We start from the raw sequence: 16934 nt of genomic DNA, 5'->3' as shown, positions 1-16934 counted from the left end.
CTTTGTATTCATACTCTTCAATATGTATGCAAATTTGTAACCTGTTCTGAGCTCTTCTGGGAGGACGGGATATAAAACCCAAAAAATTAATACGAGAGGCGTTCTATCACCTTTACCATCCTATGGCACTTGGTGCATTTTTATGGCTGTTAGTGCAAGCTAAGATTTTGTAAAAGAGTCTTTTAGTTTTTGGCAAGGTTCATTTTGCAAGAAGTGGAAGATGTTGGGGAGCAGTGTTTCCCCCAAGTCGGTCTTGGAGTACCACTTTGGCAGGATAACCACAATGAATGTGCATGAGATTCATTTGCATACACCACCTCCAGTGCACTAGTAAGGGGAGGTGCTTTCTGCCCTGGGCGCAGTCTTCCTAAAGGCGCAGTGGCACCCCTCCTCCTTTCCACCCCCCACTCACTCGCTCACTCCCCGCTCCTCTCTTTGCCGCGTGCACCCCTTGCCTTCTCCCATACTTTTTTGATGCTCTTTCCGATGTCACTTCCAGGACCCACATCTAGGAAGTGACGTCAAAGGGGATTCGGGAAAAGGGAAGGGGGCGTGCATGCTGTGGGAGGGGGGGACGCCACTCACCCTTACTATGCCAATGACCGCCTCTATCGTATGCAAATCTTTCATGCATATTCATAGTAGATGACAGCAAATAAAGACCCGAATGGTCCATCCAGTCTGCCCAACCTGATTCAATGTAAAAATTTGTTGTTGGATTTTTTTTTTCTTCTACAGGATATTTATTATTCATTGTGAATATCCTGAAAACCTGACTGGCAAAGGGATGCGCCAGGCCCAACTTGGGAGACACTGCTGTGACGAGTTTATCTGTATTACATGATATGTTCAGGCACAGCCATGTACATCTGAACCAACTGTTTACGTCAAACAAGAATAATGGCATTGGAAAGTGTACAGTGCTGGCAGCATCCCAAACTCACACCAGCAGCAATATGACCAAAATGCAAAGGAGAGGGGTACCAGGAAGCTTGATAGTATGCAATGCCTATGGCATGTACTCTTTAAACTTATTACTGCATTGTGGAAGAATGTTATTGAAAATCATTTATAATGTCATGACAATGCAAGAGAGGAAGCCATAATTCTGTACTGTTCAGCTATTAAGCGGTGTCTTGTTCCAAGGAAAGATGCAGAGTATCATTTGCCGTTGTCTTCATGAACATAGTTAACCCATGGTTATTCAGGTTATAAAGAAATGGCAGTGGAGGGGGGCTCTAAACTGCTGGAATTGTCCTTCATAACCTGGACATGCTTCATCTCACATCATCTCAACGTAGCATTAGAAGTGATGACTTTCATGAATGTGACATAATCCATCTCCCAACACTATGGCAGTAGGAGCACTGCTGTGCTGGAGACATTATCTTTCATAATCAGGACATGCTTCATTTCCCAGCACAGTACCACGGCACTGTCCTTCATAACCGGGATATTTCCTTATCCTCCAGAAATGACAATTAAGAAACCTGGTAGCTTCATATAATGGAAAGAAACTTCCGTCAGCTGCAAGAAACGGTAACATAGCAGACACAAGTGCCTTTCAAGTGTTTAAGATGCCAGGTGGTCTATTTTAATATAAAATCTATTTCTTCCATAAGAACTTTCTTTAAAACACAAACATCTGCATATTTGCTAATATGGGATTTTCCTGTTATTATTCACATTTGCAAACCAGTGTTTATTTTTGGTTACATCAAATTTTTGTAAAATATTCATTCCATAATAATGCCAGTAGGTGCTTTACAATCAATGGAGACAGAAAATAAGAAGGGAAGAGACATAGAAAGGGAAGAGCAACAAGAACAAGAATGCTGATAGCTGTAGGATAGTCAAGTGGTGTGTGAGAGCTGATTTAAAGAGCAACTGGGTTCTACAAGTGATCCAAAATATCTAGGGGAGACCCAACATAACTGAAGGTGGTGACTAAACATAATTGATTATGTGATTGGAGAAAAAAGGGCCATTTGAGAGAAACACAATGCCCAGGAAGAGGTGTAGGGAATCAAGAGCTTAGATAAGTAATCAGGTGTTGAAGGGAAGAAACCTTTGTACATCAAAGTCAAGAGCTTATGCTTTATTTGTGCTCGGAAATTAGAAGCAGATACACATGATCAAAATGTTGTGCATTGTGTAGGAGCTTGACAGAAGTTGATTGAATAAACTGGAGTGGTTTGAAGGATGATAATGTCAAACCAGAGTAGCAGTACTTCAATAGTTCAAATATGAAATGACAGATTCTGTACAAGTCAAAAACAACAACAAAAAGACAGAAAGAAGTACCGAGTCAATGTGATTTTTAGAGGGAGAGATTGGAATCAAAGGTAACACCCAAGATTCTGACCACCTCACTGAAGCAAATATTCTGTCCTAAAATAGAGGGCCAGGACTGGGGAAATGAATAGCCTCACTTTAGTGACATTTAGAAATGAAAGATTAGGTTCTTACCTGCATAATAATCTTTCTGTTAATCTTCTCAGGAGTCCGTACATATGGTGATCAATCCATTCCCATGAACTGGGACTTGCAGAAGTATGAATACTTACAGTTTTGAGCACCTCCCACATAGATGTGGAGCACACTGTCCCCTCCAGTTATGTCTCAAAGCAACCAAGTTCCACTGGAACAGAATACAAAGAAGGAATAAATTCTGTTTTACTACTTGGAATCTAGCTAGGTACTTGGGCCTGGGTTGGTCACTATTGGAAACAGGATGCTGGGCTTGATGGACCTTCAGGTCTGTCCCAGTATGGTAATTCTTAAGTTCTAAGAATGGGCACGGGGAAAGCCCTCGCATACATTACACAATTCTGTTCTGCTCTATAACTTAGAAACAAGAATTAGAACAACAATGAATTGCAATTTAAAACAGACATAGAGAACGTACCTGCTGTGTGCAACTGGCACTAACATCAAGGGAGCCAGAGGCTGAAGAATACACTTACATACACAGGATTTCTTTTCGCTCAGACATCTTGCTGACAGGAGAAGAACTCCAGGCCTGGAATTTTGAAATATCTGAGGCAGAAAAGCAAGTGGACTAGTATGTACTGAGGGTGGGCCCTACGGACTCCTGAGAAGATTAACAGATAGATTATCCAGGTAAGAACCTAATCTTTCATTCTGTTACATCTGCTCAGGAGTCCGTATGTATGGTGACTTACCAAAGCAATGGTTGACGTCTAGGGAGGGACAGAAGAGCCTGCCTGCAAGACTAAGGACCCAAAAATGGCGTCCTCTTGAGCTGCCACATCCATTCAGTAAAATCTGGACAAAGTATACACAGTATATCAAGTAGCTGCCCTACAAATCTCTGCTGGAAGAACTACCCGAGACTCTGTCCTTGAAGAGGTGACACTACTGGTGGAATACACTTTGAGAGAAATCGGCAACTGTTTACCAATGTATGCCGTAGAGATGGTCATGCAAATCCATCTAGCTATAGAATCCTTGGATGCCAGCCTTCCACGCCTGGACTGACTGGTTTGAATGAACAGATGATTGAAAGGCATAAGTCACTAGTTTTTTCCAAGTACTGGAGCAAAACTCTCTGCACGTCCAGTTTTCTCAAAATTCTATCCTGCTTGCCTGAGCCTGTAGATTGAAAGGCAGGCAGACAGACAAACTTTCTGGTTTACATGGAAATCTGACACAACCTTCAGAAGAAAGGAGGGAACAACCTGGACATAAACACCCACTTCCGTGATTCTAAGGAAGAGTTCTCTACAGGAGATAACTTGCAGCTCCAAGATACACCTTGCTGAAACAATCGCCAACAGAAATACAATCTTAACTGAGAGATCCAAAAGGGATGCATCTGAGTGGCTCATATGGGGTTTAAAACAATGCTAAGGCCCTTTAAAACAATGTTAAGATTTCACAATGTGAAAGGATGCCTCAACAGAGGCTCAGCTGAAGCGTTCCTCTCAGGAATCTGATCACTTTGGGATGAGCTGTCTGCCAAATCTTGTGGCTTTGCACCAGAAAACATGAAAGGCTGGCCACCTGCACCTTTAAGGAAGGCACTACAAGGCCTTTTTCCAGCCTGGCCTGAAGAAAAGCAAGAATGACTGGAATTGGAGTTTGACATGGCTCTACCTGGTACCTTTCACACCACCCTTCCAAGCTTTTGCATAGGTCTCCATGGTAAAAGGTTTCTATGTCTGGAGCAGAGTGGCAATAACCACATCTGAATATCCCTTGCGGACTAGGGCTATGAATTCTCCTTGGGGCCTGGTTGCTGAATGAGAAGCCTGTAAAGAAGCAGCAGCTTGAAGCTTCTGCCCCACTGAAGACGTACTAGATCCACATACCTCAGCCACTAGAATCATGGTCCTGGATGAGTTGTGATCCTACAATGTCCCAGCCCACTATGGGCCAAGATGGGAAAGACATAAAGGAGACCATTGCGTGGCCAGGGATGGACCTATGCGTCCAACCCCAAGATTCCTGTTTCTTCTCTTTGACTGAAGAAGTGCTTCACTTTCGAGTTTTTGACAGAAGTCATCAAATCCATTATTGGGTCTACCCCAGTGATGCACAATGAGATTGAATACCCTTTGGGACAGCGACCATTCCCCAGGGTACAGGATATGTCAACTTAGAAAATTGGCCTGAACATTTTCCACTCCAGTTCCATGGGCAGCAGAACAAGCCTGAAGGTGGAATTCTGCCCACTGGAAGAACATCTAAGCCTCCAAGCATAAGAGAGCATTTCTTGAGCCTCTCTGTCTGTTCACAAACACCACTGCCATGGTGTTCTCTGAGAACTTTCTTATAGCCTTTCCTTCAAAGACTTTTTCTAGAGCCTTCAAGGCTAGCCAAATGGCTCTGAGTTTCAGATGGTTTATGAACCACCCCTTCTGAGGTGAGTCCTCTGGCCCTGAATTAAGTGATCCCCACAATGAGTTCCCCAGATGAAGAGGCTGGCATTGGTCATGAGAGTCATCCACTCCAATATCTGGGGAGGCATGCCCTTTGATAAGGAGGTTTCCTGAAGCCACCAGCATAAGCTGTTCATTGCTGTCCCTGTCCATGGGAGCTGCATCTGAAGAGAATGCCTCTGCAGAGACAACCAAGACAGAAGAGTCCTGGAGAGGTTGCATGTGTGCCCTGGCCCAGGAACAACTGCTAGGGACGCTGCCATGGAGCCCAACACCTGAAGGTAATGCCATGCAGTAGGAATCTGCATCGCCAAGAGAGCAGAATCTATTGACTTGGGAAGAAAAATGCAGCCCCAAGCCATGTCAAAAATAATGCCCAGATACTCCAGATTCTGGGTTGGCTCCAGGTAGCTCTTCTTGAAGTTGACAATCTAGCCCAACCGCTGGAGCAAATCTAACATTTGTCGCCCTGCCAGCTTGCACTCCTGCTTGGATGGGGCTCTGATCAACCAATCATCCAGGTAGGGATGTACCTGGATCTCCATCATCCAGAGATGAGCTGCAACCACCACCATAACCTTGTTGAAAGTGTAAGGGGGGGGGGGGGCTGTCACCAATCTGAACGGAAGAGCCGCAAACTGGAAATGTTGCTGAAGAATGTAAAACCTCTGATATTTTCTAATGCCTGGAAAAATGGGAATATGCATATACACCTCTGTGAGGTTCAGAGAGGACAGAATTTCCCCTGGAGCCACTGCCACAATGACCAAATGAGCCGTTTCCATGTGAAAATGAGGGACTTTCAAAAACGCATTTACCATTTTGAGATCTAAGATGGGCCTCCAGTCTTCTGTGCCTTTTTGGGGCATGATGAAGAATCTGCCTCTGCCCGAGTCATTGTCAGAAATAGGTTCTATGGTCCAGATGTCCAAAAATCTTTGAAATATGGCCCAGACCTTGAAATAAACCCAGAGTAGGGTGATAAAACTCGATCTTGTGACCCATTGGTCTGAGAAAATTTCTGCCCCCCCCCTTCCCCCAATATGTGGAGGTGCAACAGCCAACCTGGTGTCATTGGGGCTTTTTGAAAGGTGAGTTGGCGTGAGCCCCAGAGGACTGTATGCTGAATCGCTGCATATAACCCTGGAAGGACCTCTGGATAGAGGGACCCAGGTCATACTGTCAAGAATTAATTCTACTCCTGCCAGGGGGTTGGTGTGGTCTATTTTCTGGCAGAGACTTTGAATGATGATCTGCCACATTGACCATAAGGCCCTTGCCACAAAGCATCTGCCCCTTAAAGGGAATCCTGTTCAAGGTCGCCTTGGACACTGAGTCACCTGCCCATTGCCAGGTCCAGAGCATTCTATGAGCCAAAACTGATAAGGTCATATAGGGTGTCTGCCAAGTAATTTACACCTTCCAGCACAAGCTGGGGGCAGATGCCCTGTTCTGCAGAAGTCTGGTATGGCAGGGCTGTGCAGCAAAGGAAGCAGAAGCGGCCTTGATCCCTAGAGCAAGAGCTTCAAACCAATTTTATGGAATCATGTCCACCTTGCAATCCTGTGCATCTTTCAATTGTTTCCAGAATTGAACTCCAAGATGGCTGCCACTAAGAAAATCAAGCCAAAAACCGGCCCATGAAGTCTTATTTGAAAAATCAAAAACACAAAAAAGGGGTTTTGAAGGTGGGAGACCTGAAGCCTAAAACCAGAAACCCTCAAAACTTGAGATTTTTTTTTTACCCTCCCCAATTTTCCCATAGGAAATAATGGGGCTGTACTCACAGTTCTGTGGAGGTGCCTGTCTGTCAGCCTTTCTGTGCAGCTGGTACAAATCCAACTCCAAACCAAGAACTCTTTGGGCTGCCAGTCAGATTGACCCTGACTGAGACCCCCCACTCCTAAAGAACCTTGAAGGGCGACAGGGTGAGTAAATTATGCAATCAGCACCCTGATACCCAGAGGGTTCTTACACAGAGTGCCCATAGCCTGCGCTGAAGCCACTGAGAATCTCAGAAGGCAAGCTGGCTCCCAGGGGGAATGGATCCCGAGCCCTGAAGTCTCACAGCAGGCTGGTTCTCCAGGTCCACCCAAAGGCTTGCTCTGCAGAGCTGCAGTCCAGCTCAGCGGAACCTGCATCCATTCCCAGGCAGAGAATCCCCATGTATGGGGTCTCAGGGCACCACAGCCTCAGGAAAAACAAACTTAAAGCCAAAAAGAAACAGAAACAAAGCAGAGCAGATCAGGAACACCTCTACACAGTTCGCTTACAGAAGGAAAACTGGAGGAGGCACTGTGCTCCACCTCTATGTGGGAGGTGCTCAAAACTTTAAGTATTCACACTACTGCAAGTCCCAATTTGTGGGAAAGGATTGATCACCATACGTATGGATTCCTGAGTAGATGTAACAAAATAGGTTATCTTTCAGCCATAAGTCAACAGCAGAAGACAGCATGCACTCTTATCAGCAAAAAGTATTCATTTAAACAACTGCCCATCCTTAGTCATTACATCAATGTCATCCAAGCTGAGAGCCTCAGACCATGATTTGTCTCTCAGGTACACACATTAGCAATGGCTGGGAGTCCCTCACTTGTGGCTGTGAATATCTCCTTAAAATCCTCTGAGGAACAAAAGCCAAGTACAGCAATCAAATCAAGGCTTCCTTCACAGCAGCACAAAGCTTAACTGCCAAGCTCTTGAGTTGGGCCTTCAAAAATACTTTTTAATATTATCCCATTGTTGGTTGCCATTGGGACCTCAGAATAACTGTGAAGTACACTATACGCATCCCTATAGTATTCTAAGGCAGTAATTTCTATCGCTGGATTTTACTAAGCAGCATTAGAGCATTTTACCGTGGGCCAGCGAGGTAAATGCTCCAACGCTCATAAGGAATTCAATGAGCATCAGAACATTTACCTCACCGGCCTGCGATAAAATGCTCTTATGCTGGTTAGTAAAAGAAGCTCTATGTGTCAGAAATATTTTTCAGGATTAAGCTTCCCTCTCTCTCCTGAATGAGGGCCCAAAGCAGTCTGAATTAAGCAAAAAGAACAAATCAATAAAATACATCAATCAATACAACGCTGTTATTGCAGGTCACTCAAACTACATTGAAAAAAATCTGCTACAAATCTATTTCTGTTCTGCCTCCTGATTTACAATCCATTTTCCATGCCCATAGGTAAATTCAGTCTATTTGATCCATATTGAGTATCAAGAATCTACAAGACCTGATTCATGTTCTTGTCTTAAATGATGGCAAATATTGTAATTCTCTTTGTAAGTATCAGAGGTTTTCAATTAAGTCACTTTGAAGTTCTTTTATAAAGCTGCAGTCAAAAGTGGTCTTAGCACACACTTGCACATTTTTACCCACACACTAAGGCCATTTTTACTGCTAGGGGAAAAAAGGGCCAATTTTCTGTTTTCTGAATTAATGGCAATACAGAAACGTTTCCATTAGTGTGCGGTAGAGAATGACACGGGAAATTTTTCCTGCAGGAACTCAATTTCTCCGTCCCCATGAGATATGTCGCCATCCCTGTCCCATTCTTGTAAGCTCTGCCTTAACCACATAAGCCTCAAACACTCATGATTTTAAAGTGTTTGAGGTTTGTGCAGATGAGGATGGAGCTTGCAAGAGTGGGGCAGGGACAGGAAAAGAACTCACGGGGTTGGGGGAAAAAATTGTCCCCGTGTCATTCTCTAGTGTGCAGCCATTACCAAAAATTAGCACATAAAACCTTACCATCTACAGAACAGGTGGTGATAAGGGCTCACTGCTATTCCCGCATTAATCAGTTAGGGGCAGAGAAATAGGCGCCTAGAAATATGGCACCAGCTGCATGTCAACCGCACTTAGGCACCGTTTAGAGCAGGGGTGTCCAACCTACGGCCTGAGGGCCGCATGCGACCCCGTGAAGTATTTTGTACGGCCCCGGTCGAGGGCGATGCAGTGTTTTCCTCTGCTGTCCCTGGGTGTTTACCGTCTTGCCGGCTCCCTCCTTTGTCTTGCTGCAGCATTTGCGCTGTCCCAGAAACATTTTTTTCAGCCAATGCGGCCCAGGGAAGCCAAAAGGTTGGACACCCCTGGTTTAGAGAATCACGGCTAGTGGTGCCTATGTAAAAACTTAGGCTCCTGAAATGAGGGTTTTTTAAAGGCACCTAAGTTTTTGGAAAATCATGCTTAGCGGCGCCTAAGTCACATTCCATCCATAGAAACACCCACTTAGACATTAGGCATTGCTAAGCATCACGCAATAACCACCAATTGCCCAATTACATTATTTTCCCAATTATCGAGGCTATTAAGGGTATTTTGACAATTAACACCCCCATTACAAAAGCAACTAAGAAGTTTTTAGCGCCAGTCAGCACGCTGAATGTTTTGCGCTGCTCCGACAGTCATAGAGTTCCTACAAGCATCAAAGCAGCGCAGAGCATTCAGCGCGCTGGCCGGTACTAAAAACCACTTCTGCATTTTTGTTAAAGGAGGGCGAGTTAGGTGCCTAACTTTAGACGCCCTTTATAGAATCAGCCCCTTCGTGTGCGGCAGTGTAGATGTGCTGAACAACACAAAAGCATCCACCTTCCACCCAAGCCCCCCCTCAGAGAATAATTCTAAAATATTTTTTAGTGCGTGGTTTGTGCACACAGTTTTGGAACTTACCGTGGGACACTTCAGTGCATCCCACAGTAAGCCCTTTTAAGCTGCAATAAGCACAAGGTTGTGCTTTTCTCATCTTAGTAAAAGGAACCCTTTATCATGCCTGTAAATATGACCATATTCCCCACTTTTCACCAGCCAACACTGACTACTTACTTCATTTAGAATTTGTCTTGATTCTCACTTGAAGAGCTCCTAAAATAGCACTTTTGAATATAACAACTTCCTTAATTTATATACCTTAGGAAATGCCAACCTGGTTCTCAATAAAGATAACCTCATTATTCCACCACCCTATCCAATTTGGCTATACTGCCCCTGTCCACCTAGCCCTCTTCCTCTAGAATTCTACTATACAGTATATAGTCTGAATCCTCCTTCCCTAAGTTTAAGGTCAATCTCAGCTTTTGGTAGTCTGATTAGAGAACACAAGTAGTGCTTGGTTCCAGGAGTAATAAAAAGCAAAAATTAAAATGTAGACAATTGAGAAAGTGGTCTAAAGTGCTAAATATAGATATAATAGGAGTGGAGAAAAATTTAATTATCACTAAAACAGAAGATCATCAGCTATTTTATTTCACTTGATTACATGCCTCTCCAGTACACTAAGGGGCTCATAATAAACACAATGGGGCTCATAATAAAAAAAAAACAACAACAACATTCAAAAAGTGGCCTAAATCAGTACTTGGACGATCAAAGAGACAAATCTTCCAAGTATCTACTTTAGAAGTATCTAAAACCAGCTTAGGCCTTTACTTTGTCTCTGAACGCCTAGAGCGAAAAGAGGCATTCTTAGAGGAGGGGAAAGGGCGGGACGTGGGCCGACCTAGACTTAGTCGTACTGTAAGTATAACCAAAAGTCTAGGGAGATGGCCCAGTCAGAACTTATATGTTTTGACTTAGACCAAGTCAAAACAGGTATAAGTTCCAGATAGGGGCCACTGAGCTGATCGCAGCTGCCGCAATCAGTTCAGCAGCCCCGGCAACCTGCCCCCCCCCCCCCCCCCCCGCAATGTTCATGGCAGCAGAGATGCCCAATCTCTCCTGTCGAAGGCGTGGCACACCTCCCCCCACCATGACTACCGGCAGGAGGGATCCCAAGCCCTCCTGATGGCACCCCAACCACCCCCTGAATACCAGCAGGAGGGAGCCCAAGCCCTCCTGCCGAAGATGGCGGCACCCCCGACCCTTGAACCGGCAGGAGGGAGCCCAAGCCCTCCTGCCGGAAGGTGAACCCCTCCCCCGAACACCCTGACGGTATTCAGGGGGTAGCTGGGGTGCCAGCAGGAGGGCTTGGGATCCCTCCTGCTAGTAGTCATGGGGGTGGGGTGCTGCGCCTTCGGCAGGAGAAATTGGGCATCTCTCTGCCGGTATTGGGTTTGTTGGGGAGGATTCCAGCAGGAGAGATTGGAACACACAGTCTGTCTCTGATAACTAACAAAGGAGCTCAGAACCATAGGAGTGAATTAACTTTTGGGACACCATTTTGATTCTGTATTACCCAGTAGTGTGTTAGGGGCAGGAGAGATTGGGCATCTCTCCTGCTGCAATTTGCGGCAGTTCGGGAGGGATCGCGGTAGGAGAGATTAGGCATCTCTCCTGCCATGATCATTGCGGGAGGGGGGGGGGAATTCTGTAACTGGTGTTGTTTTTGACAGTTACAGAATCCAGCTTTTAGGCGAAGAACTGGCCCTTCCTTCGCCTAAAAGGCCTTGGTGTGAGCGTTTGGGACTTGGGCGATTTTTTAGTCAGGAATGTGGTGTAGGGATAGATGTAGTGGTAGACTGGTCCAGTAGATTGCTAACGTGCAGGTAGGCCATTCTCAAAAAAACCCCTTCAATTTGGACTTTTTTTTTTGAGAATGGACATTTTCCTGCTGCCAACTTCAGCATCTACTGACTTAGACATTTTTCTTTATTTATTATGGCCCTCCACGAGTATTCAAGGAAGGCATAGTACAAATATTACCAAACCTTTCCCAGCACTAGCACCATAGCGCTACCCCAAAACATTATCTATCTGGAAATGAATACTCATCCAAAGTTAATTCTCATGCATGTTTCCTGAACCAAAGGCATGCTTTCATAGTGGTATATCAAGTCTGGAATAAATGTGAAACTGCAGCTGATGCACCGTCTTCAATATCCATGCAGTAAGAGGTTTCTTCTCATTGTAACCTAAACTTTCTTTTGCATATGGAATTATAAGAATATGTTTTGGAACAATGGACCAGCAACTCATTTCATTGTGACTGTTATATACTGGGGACTTACACTAGGCTAAACACAAGGCACACCATGCTGTGTCAGACTAAAGGTCTATCAGGCCTAGCATCCTGTCTCCTACTGTGACCAATATGAAAGATCCCAACAAGTAGATTAATTCATTGTTGCTTGTTTACAGGAGTAAGCAGGGTTTTCCCCCCATGTATATCTGATTAATAATAGTTTATAGACTTTCTTCTCAAGAGCTTATCCTAACCTATCATAGCTAACTTTAAAGGATATTTAATGCCTTGACCACATTCTCTGGCAACAACTTCCACAGCTTAATTGCACACTGAGTGAAAGTAAATAATTCTCCAATTTATTCTAAATCTACTACCTGTCAGTACAAAAATAGACACTCAAAGGAAGTATTTGAAATGTCAAACAACCATTCCCTAAATACGGTAGCTGTTCCACTGCAGTTATTTCAGAAACCTCTCCATCTTGTTCTCCAAGTTGAAATCCCTAACCTGTCGATCCTTTCTTCATAAGAGAGACATTCTTGCAACTCTTCTCTATATTTTATCCAGTTCTACAATTCCAGATATCTGAATAAAAACAGAAACAGCCAAAAGGCTATTCATACACTACGCGTTATCTGGGAAATATGAGGAATAGAACCACAGATTTCTCCAACTCCAAATGCTGTGCTAAATTAAAAAATAAAATTGTTTTGCTCTTAAACACGAGCATGATTATTAGCTAAAAAGTGCCAATAGTCCAGTGGTTCCCAAACTGTGGCTTCACTCTTAGACACCCAACTGTCATTCTTGCAGTCAGGACATCAGGGAGTCAGCAGCAGTTTGGGGCCTACATGCCTCAGACGATCAGTAGAATAGCGATAGGTCAGAAAATTAGCAGTAACTTGGGGCCATGATCATCAAGGGAGTAACAGCCCAAATAGAAACAGCAGGTGGTCAATCTTGGGTCTGAAGATTCATAATTACTATACAAATAGCATATGGGTTAAGTAGAGACAGAGAGATAGGCAAGAATGAGCTAGGGAAGGTGGGAAAGAGAGGTTGGGATAAGATGAATTGGGGGGGGGGGGGCTTAGAGAGATTGATAGTTCATAGTTGGAGAGACCCATGCAAGACAGATGGAACACATTGCCCTAACCTAAAATCATTTTTAACTCAGAGATGCATATCCATAAATTACATACCTAAATGTGAAGAAAGACAGTCCTCCAGGACACAATAAGCATCCTCTCCTCCCTTCCTATTTTATCTAAAATTGTAGTTTACCCCCTCCCCTTCACTTTCATGTCTGTGTAATATACCCATAATAGCCCTTTAATATTAGAATATAAGCCATCTAGAAGGCATCGACCATTGTGTGGGGGAGTAAGCCCTTATTGAAGTTGAAATTTGACTGAGAAGGGCTGTTACACGAAAAAAAAATAAAAAAAATCACAACTGGGAGAGACAGTGAAAACCCACAAAACTTTTGCAGTTGAGAAAAGATCTCTAAACTCAAAGAGAAAGTGAACCCCTGCACTAGTCATTGATAAATCACAATTTAAGACACAATAATAATAGCCTTACTGGGTCAGGCCAATGGTCCATCTAGTCCAGTATCCTGTCTTCACGGAGGCCAATCCAAGTCACAAGTACCTGGCAAAAACCTAAATAGTAGCAGCATTCCATGCTACCAACCCAGGGCAAGAAGTGGCTTCAGGATGTGTGGAAACCATTAACAAAATATTGTACGGATTAGATGAAACTGTTTCCCTTAAATGTATCAGTTCAATTGGGTAGGGGGGGATATTTTATTAATATGTATTTATATGATTATGGAATTTATGGTAGGAAGGGATGGGAAGGGGAGGAATAAGAATTTATGTAATATACAAATGATAGAATATAAGTGATATATTTATTGTAAATGTGAATATACATATACACTTAATGTAATTTTGAAAATGAATAAAGAATTAAAAAAAAAAAAAAGAAGTGGCTTCCCCCATGTTTGTCTCAACAGCAGACTATGGACTTTTCCTCCAGGAACTTACCCAAACCTTTTTTTAAAACCACTCTTACCACATCCTCTGGCAACATGTTCCAGACCTTAATTAAAGCTTTACCTTCACCTTTTTTCCCCCCATAGTTCTTATCCAAAAGAGTTCAACAAAAATTGAATACTAACATAAGAAAAAAGTCTTCAATTATCTTAAAACTGGTTTGAAGTTACTGTAATTTCAAAACTTTATCTGAAAAGTCTCATTGAGATTATCAGGGTGCTTTATAGCAAACTTTTACAACAGCCTTCCAAAGAGGAGTGCTTTTACCTTTTCTTTTTTTTTTTTGGGGGGGGGGGAGTGGAGTGGTTTGATTTGATAAATTGTGTACAGCAGTAGAAAAATAACCAAGAAAGATCATCTAGAAGCACTTACCTGGGAAAAACTCTTGATCATATGGGAGCAGATTCATAGAGATCTTGGCATTGACATCCAACTGACTTTCCACAGCCATTACTGGAATTTTGAGTTTCCACAAATGTACTTTTTAAATTCTTTTTATTCTATGTTTTCACCTACTCTTGATACACCCTTTTCTAAACTTGGTCAGAAGCTTTTAGGAGGCTTTCTGCACCTTAAAGTTCTGAAGCAAAGCTGCCTCCCTCCTTAAATCAGGGACACTCCAACCAGGGGTTTTGCTTTATCCCAGTTTCCAAATATGAGGGTGGACTAGAGGTGATTTACTTTCAAAACAGTGTTTCTTAATATTAAAGTCTCAGCAATATATCCAAAAATATATACAGAACATTTGTTTTGTCATCCCAAAAATACTGTGAGAATCTGATATTTTATTTCTAGGGCTTGAACTGGAACAGCTTCTTTTTCTAGTGCCTAGATGCAGACAGATAAATTACATCAGGTTTTGTTTTCTTCACTGTTTTACTAGCTTGTCTTGGTCCTTCCTGTTCCCTGACCTGGAATTCATCCAGTGCACCTGTAACCAATTACCACTTCTGCTGGGAGCTGCTGCTGTACAGTCTCCCTGGATGCCAATGTTCAGGTCAGTTATTTTTACCTTCTTTTAAAACTGGGTTTATTGTACCTTTATTTAGAAAACTTTTTGGGTGTTAAATTCTATTGCTTCCTCAGAGAGGGAGTTTGTTTGCCCCCTCCTCTGTGTTGTTCAGTTTCAGCAGGGAGATTTTTGGCCATTCCTGAACTTCTCTGACAACTGCCTTATCATGCTGCATTATGGGACCTGTAGTGCTGATTTCTATGTTGTAGAACCAAGGACTACAAATACCAAACCAGTATGGAATCTGTAGTCCTTGATTTAACCCATAGAAACCAGTGCTGCAGGTCACATAATATTAAATTCAAAAACAGTGCTGTAGTTCAAATGTTGATCTCCTAAAACAAGGTAATTTGGCAGATCTGTATCTGTTTTCTTGCTTGCGTATCCCCTGAATTTACATCCTAAGACACTCAGAAAAGCAATACAGTTAGAGAGATATGGTGAAGAAATGCAGAGAGTCTGAGATGGCAAGTTACCCAGTTCCAGGCTGGAGATTTTGGGCACGCCTGGATTTCTGATGCATTACGGAACTTGCAGCACTGATTTCAATGGACAGGATCAGATAGGACTGGCCAAAAATCTCCAGCCTAGAACTGAACTCCTTATCATTCTTCCTAAACCCGCCTCTCCTCTTACTCCGTTCTCTATGTCAGTTCTTATCCTCTCTGTCTCATTAACTCATAACCTCAGGGTCATCTTTGACTCATCTCTTTCCTTCTCATCACATATCCAACAGACCACCAAAACCTGTTATTTCTTTCTCTACAACATTGCTAAAATCCAGCCAAGGCTCTCATCACCTCTCACCTGGACTACTGCAACTTGCTTCTCGCAGGTCTTCCAGTAAGCCATCTCTTTCCCCTTCAATCTGATCAGAATTCTGCTGTATGCCTCATATTCTGCCAGTGTCATTATGCTCACATTACCCCTCTCCTCAAGTCACTTCACTTGTTTCCTGTCTGAGATAGACACTAAAGAATGACAGTCTCTGGTCTCCAGAGCAGAAATTGTGATATCATAATGCCTCATTCCACCAATGCTTAAGAGCCAATCACATCAGTGGTGACATAATGGCTTCATTATCCTATACTTGGCTCACATAAGAATCAGAGTATGAATGGGCACAGCCACTGACCTTCAAGCCTTGCATTCAAGAATGCTGGTGTAGAAGGACTGAGGTTGAGACAGACACTAAAGAATGACACGGGATTGTTTCCCGCGGTTATCCGCAGGGACGGGAACGGTAGTGAATTTTGTCACCGTGTTATTCTCTACTGTGGATCCCTTTTGGTCTGTAATGAATGCCCTCTGTCCACTTTCTACTGCTGTTTCAGTGTTGCCAGGGTGGCATGTCCACATCCTTATTTGATTGCACAAATGTGCCTATAAAGAATAAACAGAACCAGCATACCAAGTAAAAAGTGAAAGGTATCAAAAGTTCCAAAATACAAAACACTGCAGACACTTCAGAAAGTAAATGTATCTCTTTAGCTTTGCTAATTGTCTCTACCCACACAACACTTACATAGCTTTATATGACTTTAGGCTTTAGGCTTTAATTGTGGGCCATGCTGGCTTTTTTCTTTTTCCTTCTATAGCTTGGCTTCATCACACTCAATTTTCAAACACAGTATAATTGGATTTTCCTGAGCTATCCACATGCATGTATAAATCTCCCAAAACCTTCTGGTAAAGACCACCATCCTCTAAAACAGTGGTCTCAAACTCAAACCCTTTGCAGGGCCACGTTTTGGATTTGTAGGTACTTGGAGGGCCTCTGAAAAAATAGTTCATGTGTTATTAAAGAATTGACAATTTTGCATGAGGTAAAACTCTTTATAGTTTATAAATCTTTCCTTTTGGCTAAGTCTTAAAATTAATATTGTCATTTATAGCTAAAGAGACATATGATCAAGAAACTGTTTTATTTTACTTTTGTGATTGTGATAGACATACTGAGGGCCTCAAAATAGTACCTGGCGGGCCGCATGTGGCCCCTGGGCCGTGTGTTTGAGACCACTGCTCTAAAACCACTACACTCTCCCTCTCT

At 43.1% G+C, this 16934-nt stretch overlaps 1 protein-coding gene across 4 annotated transcripts in view; it reads right to left on the bottom strand.

Annotated features, from left to right (window-relative positions):
- The window catches only part of LOC117355446 (tyrosine-protein phosphatase non-receptor type 23-like), a 193072-nt gene extending 178171 nt beyond the window's left edge, over window positions 1-14901 (bottom strand). For all 4 annotated transcript variants that reach the window (XM_033933995.1, XM_033933994.1, XM_033933996.1 and 1 more), the window contains exon 1: window positions 14245-14901. In XM_033933995.1, coding sequence (XP_033789886.1) covers window positions 14245-14323 — 79 coding nt within the window. In that variant the 5' untranslated portion in view covers window positions 14324-14901. The remainder of the gene's footprint in view (window positions 1-14244) is intronic.
- Window positions 14902-16934: the final 2033 nt, after the last annotated feature.

Source organism: Geotrypetes seraphini, chromosome 2, assembly GCF_902459505.1.
Source record: "Geotrypetes seraphini chromosome 2, aGeoSer1.1, whole genome shotgun sequence".
NCBI classification, from domain to species: Eukaryota; Metazoa; Chordata; class Amphibia; order Gymnophiona; family Dermophiidae; genus Geotrypetes; species Geotrypetes seraphini.
This window is presented reverse-complemented; position numbering and strand designations above follow the sequence as displayed.